We start from the raw sequence: 7948 nt of genomic DNA, 5'->3' as shown, positions 1-7948 counted from the left end.
CTTCCTCCACCACTTCTGGTGTGAGAACCAGGAGGGGATATGCAGCATGATCCATAATGTTTCCTCCTTCCCTCCCTCCATCCTTCCCTTTCCCCTACCCTTCCTTCCATCTCTTTTTCCCTTTCCTCCTTCTCTCTCCTCACTCTCTCCCTCCTCCCTCACTTCCTTCCTTCCTTCCTTCCTTCCTTCCTTCCTTCCTTCCTTTTTTCCTTCCTTCCTACCTTTTGCACCCCCAAAACTAGGGTGCAAGACCCAGGCCGCCCAAGGAAGTGGGCTGAGGGTGGCCCTCTGTAGATCCCAGATGCCCCTCTGATGCAGTGGCTCCAAGCTCATGGAGCCCTCCGCCACCCCAGGGGCCCAGACAGGGGCCCCCACTGGCATGGGGGAGCCCTCCTACATGCCTCCAGACTATGAAGATGAATTCCTGCGCTACCTGTGGCACGATTATCTGTACCCTAAGCAGTACGAATGGGTCCTCATCGCAGCCTACGTGGTGGTGTTCCTCACCGCCCTGGTGGGCAACACTCTGGGTAAGTGACATGCCCCTGCCCCTGGGAGCAAAAGGATCCTGGGCCTGCCTGCCAGCCCCGCTGTCTGCTAGCACCGAGGAGAGTGAGGGTGGGGATGGAGGAGAGTTGGGATGGGCGAGGCTCGGCTGCTGACCTCCTTTCACCTGCACCTGCAGTCTGCCTGGCTGTGTGGCGAAACCACCACATGAGAACGGTCACCAACTACTTCATTGTCAACCTGTCCCTGGCCGACGTGCTGGTGACTGCCATCTGCCTGCCGGCCAGCCTGCTAGTTGACATCACCGAGTCATGGCTTTTTGGCCATGCATTGTGCAAGGTCATCCCCTACCTACAGGTAAGCTCTCACCGGCCTGCTGCATCTGCCCCAAAGTCACCCCCTTGGGGGGTGTCAGCCACACTTGGGCTTGCTTTGCAAACAGCCCCATGCACTCACACAGGGATCTTTCCTGGTGACATGTAGATGAGCAGTCACATGGATACACGTGGTCCCAGCCCCGAGTGAAGGGCAGCATAAGGCCACAGTGATGCAGACACAGACACTTGTGGGGTCTGCTTGCTTGTCTTAAGGGGTCAGACTTCCAGGGGCCTCATGGAAGCTGTCACTGCCCATCCTTCCAGTTGGCCCAAGACCTCCCTCCCTCAGGGTGCACATTGGGATGCCCAAATGGGGCTAGTGAGTGGAAGAATGGCTGACCAGAGCTGGCATAGCTTTTCACCTGTACCCCCTGACCTTCTCCCTGCCTCTCAGAGGGCAGGGGGTCCCTTTGAGGCAATGCTGACCCAAGCTATGGTCCAGACTCCTCTCTGTTTCCATCACAGTGGACTTTCTTCAGAGCATTGTACATGGGTGATGTTTCAGAGTTAGGGCAATTGGCTTTCCCAGTGTTCTAAGGTTTTGATTAACTTAGGTGATCTTAAGCATATTCACAGATAAGGTCATTGTGGGCCTTAATTTCTCCATCCGTAACATAGCACCCACTTCATGGCATTGGCGTGAGGATAAGGAGAGCAATGCCTGGCATTTGAGAGTTTGTGTGCCAGGTCTCTAGCTGGACATTTTCCATACATGCTTTCTTTTATTCTCACCAGAATCCTGCCAGGTAGATGCTATGTGCCCATTGTAGAGGTGAGGCTCAGAGAGGGTGAGTGCCTCGTCCAAAGTCACCCGGAAGTAAGTGGTGCAGTCAGGATCTGCACCACATCCAGCTGCCTGGCACGTCTGGGTTGTGACTTCTCCTTACTTGCCCACCCTCTTGTGTCCCCATGGGACAGGCCGTGTCCGTGTCTGTGGCTGTGCTGACTCTCAGCTTCATCGCCCTGGACCGCTGGTATGCCATTTGCCATCCACTGTTGTTCAAGAGCACGGCCCGACGTGCCCGTGGCTCCATCCTGGGCATCTGGGCTGTGTCTCTGGCTGTCATGGTGCCCCAGGCTGCTGTCATGGAATGCAGCAGTGTGCTACCCGAGCTGGCCAACCGCACCCGGCTCTTCTCTGTCTGTGATGAACACTGGGCAGGTAATGGTGGGCAACTCTGGGGCATGTACCCTAAGGGCAGGCATCTCCAGACGTGTGGGCATCTGCTAGGAGTCTATCCTGAGCAGACACTGCCAGATAAGGCAACTCCAGGTTCTGTTCCCACCACAGTGCCTGCATGGGGTCCAGCTATTCCCATTCCTGGTTGGGCCCTAGTGGGGATAAGGTGGCATTACTAATCAGGCAGGCCTGGCTGGGGTTCTCAGGCTAGACCTGACCCTTGCATCTTTTAACCCCCCCCACAGATGACCTGTACCCCAAGATCTACCACAGCTGCTTCTTCATCGTCACCTACCTGGCCCCACTTGGCTTCATGGCCATGGCCTATTTCCAGATCTTCCGCAAGCTCTGGGGGCGCCAGGTGAGGCCCACTGTGTGCCACTGAGCTGAGAGGGGCTCCAGTCTAAGGGAGTAGATGATCCCCTGCACTCAGAACAAGCCCTGATGGCTGTAGCAGGAGAGTGGGCAGGCCTAGGGACATGGGGAACTTGAAGCCCAAGTGCTAGAATCTATCCTGGTGCAAGGATGACTAATTTCCTTCTGGTGACAGTAGCGACCACTTATTGTTATGTCCTGTCATCAGCCTCTTCACCACTTCCTATGTGAGAAAACTCCGGGACTCAGAGAACAGAATGTCTCCCCAGAGCCTCAGAACATCAGAGATCAACGCAGATATCTATGTGCTGGGCACAGTGGCTCAACATCTATAATCCTAGCTTACTCCAGAGCCAGAGATCAAAAAGATCATAGTCTGAGGCCAGCTTAGGCAAAAAGTTCTCTAGACTCCATCTCAGTCAATAAATGCTGGGTGTGGTGGCACACAGCTGTCATTCCAGCTAGACATGTAAATAGGAGGATCACGGCCCAGGCTAGCCTAGGCCTCATTATGAAAGCCTACTGGGAATATAACTAAGTCCTGGGAACCTGCAACCCTGGTGGAGAGCCATGCTGTGAGGCATAGACTCTTCACTGCTTCTCTCCTACGCCCCCCACATCCAGATCTCCCCATAGTCTAGTCTGGCCAAGGGGCAGCAAAGTTCAGCCTATGTTTATTGGAACTGAAGAGCTAAAGAGATTGGAGTTCAGGGCCTTGTCAAGGGTTCCTCACCTCTTTGAGTCTCTAAGAACTGAAAATACCTTTCCAGAAGCATGCGCTTTCATGGGGAAAGAGAAACAACCTTGCTCACACCATAGCTGGAACTTCTTTCAAATGAATGTCAGGTTCCCTCCCCTTGGGGAGGGGGATTGTTCCCTTGTCCACCTCCATCCTGCCCTAGGGTCTGGCCTGGGTTAGACTCAGCAAAAGGGAAGGCCTGTCTTGTGGAGTGAAACCCATGCTGCTATCTATGTGTGCTGGACAGATACCTGGCACCACCTCGGCCCTGGTGAGGAACTGGAAGCGGCCCTCAGACCAGCTGGAGGCCCAGGGGCAAGGCCCAAGCACAGAGTCCCAGCCCCGGGCCCGCGCCTTCCTGGCCGAAGTGAAGCAGATGCGAGCTCGGAGGAAGACAGCCAAGATGCTCATGGTGGTGCTGCTCGTCTTTGCCTTGTGCTATCTGCCCATCAGTGTCCTTAATGTCCTCAAGAGGTATGGGGCGGGCCGGGAGTTTGGCCTAGTGGTAGAGTGCTTGCCTAGCATGCACAAAGACCGGGGTTCGATTCCTCGGTACCCTACATACATAGCAAAAAGCTGGAAGTGGTGCTGAGGCTCAAGTGGTAGAGTGCTAGCCTTGAGGAAGTCCAAGGAGAGTGCTCAAGCCCTGAGCTCAAGCCCAGGACTGGCAAAAAAAAAAAAAAAAAAAAAAAGAGGTATGGGGCTGGGGGAGCGGGAGGGTGGGGGGGAGAGGCAGGGCCAGGGGAAGGACTTGTCCCAGGGCCACCGCCTTTCCATGATGTGACCTTGGGGCAGGTTGTTTCTCCTCTGTGAGTCTATCTCCTCCATCATTAATGGGCACGACAGTCTTGATGATTGTGAAAACTCATTCTGCCATTCAAGTTCAGGATGAACAGTTGCACAAAACAAAGTCTCTGCCTTCAGAGCAGGGACATAAGTTTTAAAAAAAAATCTATGCAGGGGCCGGGAGTTGGCCTAGTGGTAGAGTGTTTGCTTAGCATGCACAAAGAGTTTGATTCTTCAGTACTACATACATAGAAAAAAAAAAAGCTGGAAGTGGTGCTGTGGTAGAGTGCTAGCTAGCCTTGAGAAAGCCCAAGGACCATGCCCAGGACCTAAGCTCAAGGCCCAGGACTGTCAAAAAAAATCTATGCATGGTGGCAAAGACTATTGACAGGGGTGGGTGGTTTTGATTTTGTTTTAGATGTATTTTCTCAGTCTGAGAAGCTGGACATTGCATGTGATTGTAATCCAGCACTGGAAGGCTGAGGCAGGAGGCAGGCTAGTGTCACTCTCTCAGTGAGCAGAGACGAGGAGGAAGGGAGGGGACCTTCAGGGATCTGGAAAGACAGCATTTTAGGTAGAGGGACAGGGACACAGCGGAGGAGGGGCCGAGAAGGGTTCATGGAGGAACATGAAGAAAACAGATCCTTGCTGTCACGTTGCTGTGAGGATGGATAAGAAGATGGACTGGGGAAGGGGAGGCCCTGCGATCTGGTGGCCTGTTCCTAGGCCCATTCTGGTCAGGACTTCAGACCTAGAAGCCTACGAGAGCACCGTGATGAAGAGGAGCAGGTGGCCTAAAACATGACAGTCACCCACACTCCAATTTTGCCTTAGGGTGTTCGGGATGTTCCACCAAGCCCGCGACCGGGAAGCCGTCTACGCCTGCTTCACCTTCTCCCACTGGCTGGTGTATGCCAACAGCGCCGCAAACCCCATCATCTACAACTTCCTCAGTGGTGAGTGGGCTGGGCAGGTGGTGGTTGGAGGGAGGGCCCGGCAGTCCCCAGAACAGCAGTCTCCATCTTGGGATGGTGGGGAAGGAGGCAATTGTTCTCTCCTGGGCATTGTGGGCCTGCTCTGGGAATCTCCACTCACAAGGGAGACTGAGTGGCTTGAGTGGGAGACAGTGGCCAGCAGTCATGTGGAGGTGGGCAGAGGCTGCAGTTGCCTCTACCATCCCTGCTTAGACATGTGCAGCAGGACCTCCTGCCACTGCCCTCTGTGGCCAACACAGGCAGAGTGGCCCATCTTTCTAAAGGGAGCCTGGCTTGTGGAAGGAGGGTGGGATTTCCTGCCCCAAGGCAGAAGGGCAGCTCACCAGCACAGATAGCCCAGGCCTGAGGATGGGCACTCCCCAGCTGGACATACTGGCAGGTGGCACCTGGCCCCACTGCCTCTGCCCACAGCCCTCTCAGTCACCCACGTGGATGCCCAGATGCCCACCCCACTGTGGGCCATCTGCCTCTACGGTCTTGTAGTTTCTACTCCATTCACCATCTCCCAGTCTCAAAGGGGGTCCTGGCCTGACCTCTCCTCAGGCTTGGCTCAGTAGAAGTGACTCACAGACTTCCAGTTGGGACCTGGACTTTTCAGAGGCCCATCTAGGTGACTGCTCAAGGCTGGATACAAATCATCTTTTAGAAAGGATTAAGAGGTTTGAGGGAGCACAGCTCAGTAGTATAGTCACACAGGCACTCGCGAATTACTCAACAAAGACTGCTGTTGGTTCCCAGCCCAGACGAGAGAGAAGCTGAGCTTTTGCTGGAGAGGCAAGGGCAGGCAGACTTCCTGACCTGCATGCCTTTGTCCACTTACTTACTGAATATCTATTATGTGCTTAGCCCTGTACTGGGCACCACAGGGGCTGGCAGGCTGATTACACATGCTAGAGGAGAAATCTTTGCCCCCTTGGTCTGTGTGGGCTGGACAGGGTGGAGTGGGATCTGTCCTCTCCCACTGCCCTTCTCATTAAGAGATGGGCTTTGAAATAAGAACGGCCAGAGGCTAAGGTCCTAGCACAGTGCCTGGCACAGCATGAGTGCCACTTGCAAGAGCCCCTGCTGTCATTTTATCCTCACAGGGAAGAGTTGGGGAGAGCCTAGCAACAGAGTGAGCCCAAAGCTCTCTCCTCCCCTGCACACAAAGGGCAGAGGTGACCTGAGGCTCCTGAGCCAGACGCTGCCACATCCTGAGCCAGGCCCTGAGCCAGAGTGCCGTCAAGGAATCAGAGAACAATTGCATTTTGCTTTGGGAAGGAATCAGAACAATTGCATTTTGCTCCAGGAATCCACTCAGGAGCTCTGTCCTTTCTCCACTCTCCCCTTCCCTTTCTGCTCCCTTGAGCATAGCTGGAACTGTGTGGGTGGCTCTTGGGCTCCAGCCCCCTTCCAGCTGCATTTGTCTCCTTATGGTTTTGTCTTTTGTCTCCCAACCAAGGCAAATTCCGGGAGCAGTTTAAGGCCGCCTTCTCCTGCTGCCTGCCTGGCCTCGGTCCCTGCAGCTCTCTGAAGGCTCCCCGTCCTGGTTCTTCTGCCAGCCACAAGTCCTTGTCTTTGCAGAGCCAGTGCTCAGTCTCCAAAGTGTCTGAGCATGTGGTGCTCACCAGTGTCACCACAGTACTGCCCTGAAGAGAGCAGGGGCTGCATAGCTCCTCATTGACAACTATGGATGGAGGGCCAGGCTGGAGCTCCAGGCCTGGCTTTCTGCCTGGGTGACTCTGAGCAAGTTCTTCTCTCTCTGAGCTCATGTCTCCTTAAGTTAAGCAAGGTTGACATGAGGCTTACAGATGCATCAGGGAAGGGGAAAGCTCTCCATGGTCTCACACTTGGGCACAGTTACTGATGTATTTCTCTCCCGTGACCATACTCCACAGTAGCACCCACCATCATCCTCCTTCTAGCGCTTGGCCTTCCTTCTGCAGACTCCTCTCTACCCAATCATAGGACCTCCATAGGTGTTTCTATCTGGCCCAGGAACCCTTGACCCCACAAAGCCAGAGCTGTTGATGATGCCTGTGCAAACTGAGTCCAGTCATTGTCTGGTGACCCCCGAGCACAGCACAGCCTTGCCGGCTGCCCAGCCACACACACTGCAGGCTGAACCCTGTTGACTTTGTGTTGTGATAAAACTCTCTGAGCAGCCACTCGGCATGGAGGCCAGCAGCCCAAAGCAATTGTAATTAAAAGCCTGGCACAGAATGCTCCCTTTTCCTTGTCATTACACAGAATCTGTGTGGCTCAAGTTAGGACAGGAGGCGGTGCTGCTGGGGAAGCTGGAGGCGACCCTGGAGGCTCTTGCCTGCAGCCTTCCTTGCCCCCAACAACCCTAGATGGGTCCAGAGCGCAGGCAGCACTGCCTCCTCAGTGGTGCCAAGGCTTTGATGCCCAGAACCTCCACTTTTGCCATGTTGTCTGTTTCCTGGCCCCAGGGCCTCTGGAACTTAAGGGTTATGATGAGCAGACAGCAGGTTAACGGACTGATTTACTGTTTCCCTCACCTTCTTGTAAATCAGGCCTTCATTTATTTTCTATGAACTCACAGCATACAGAGGAAGCCACACACTTGGCTGGACGTGCTTGGGCTGGCTCCGAGCTGATTATGGGGCTGCCAGAGGCTCTGATCCTCACTGCCAGAACAGGATGGAACAGTCTAGAGTGCTGCTCCACTCAAGGAGTGGGAGACATATGGCCGAGGCCAGCTCAGCCGTGCAGCATGCCAGGAGTGCTTACATTGATTAATCGAGCCCTGGGCTCCCTGACCCCACCTGTCATCACAAAGCAGGGGACAGGGCCCCGGGGCCCAGCCTGGCTCCTCCCAGGCCCTCCACTTCCCTGAGCAGGTGGAATGTGTGCTTAGGTATGTCACCCGCTCTCCAGCCTCCCCAGCCCAGCTGTAGCCCAGTGGCCCTTATACCTATTGCCAGGAGGAACAGGGTGCCCACACACTCCACCCCCACTAGCCTTGGAATCCAAAGCTGTTCCTGAA

At 54.7% G+C, this 7948-nt stretch overlaps 1 protein-coding gene across 1 annotated transcript; it reads left to right on the top strand.

The window, feature by feature from the left end:
* Positions 1–253: 253 nt before the first annotated feature.
* Positions 254–6715, top strand: Hcrtr1 (hypocretin receptor 1). Its single transcript, XM_090333822.1, has 7 exons — positions 254–530; positions 686–864; positions 1803–2046; positions 2310–2425; positions 3426–3652; positions 4799–4920; positions 6401–6715. Exons 1-7 carry the CDS (start codon positions 332–334, stop codon positions 6589–6591), a joined length of 1278 nt encoding a protein of 425 aa, XP_090189948.1. The 5' UTR covers positions 254–331; the 3' UTR covers positions 6592–6715.
* The last annotated feature ends 1233 nt before the right edge of the window (positions 6716–7948 follow it).

This window comes from Megascapheus bottae, chromosome 6 (genome assembly GCF_031878675.1).
Source record: "Megascapheus bottae isolate mThoBot1 chromosome 6, mThoBot2.hap1, whole genome shotgun sequence".
NCBI classification, from domain to species: domain Eukaryota; kingdom Metazoa; phylum Chordata; class Mammalia; order Rodentia; family Geomyidae; genus Megascapheus; species Megascapheus bottae.
Note: the sequence above shows the minus strand (reverse complement) of the source record. Positions and strands in the feature narration are given on the sequence as shown.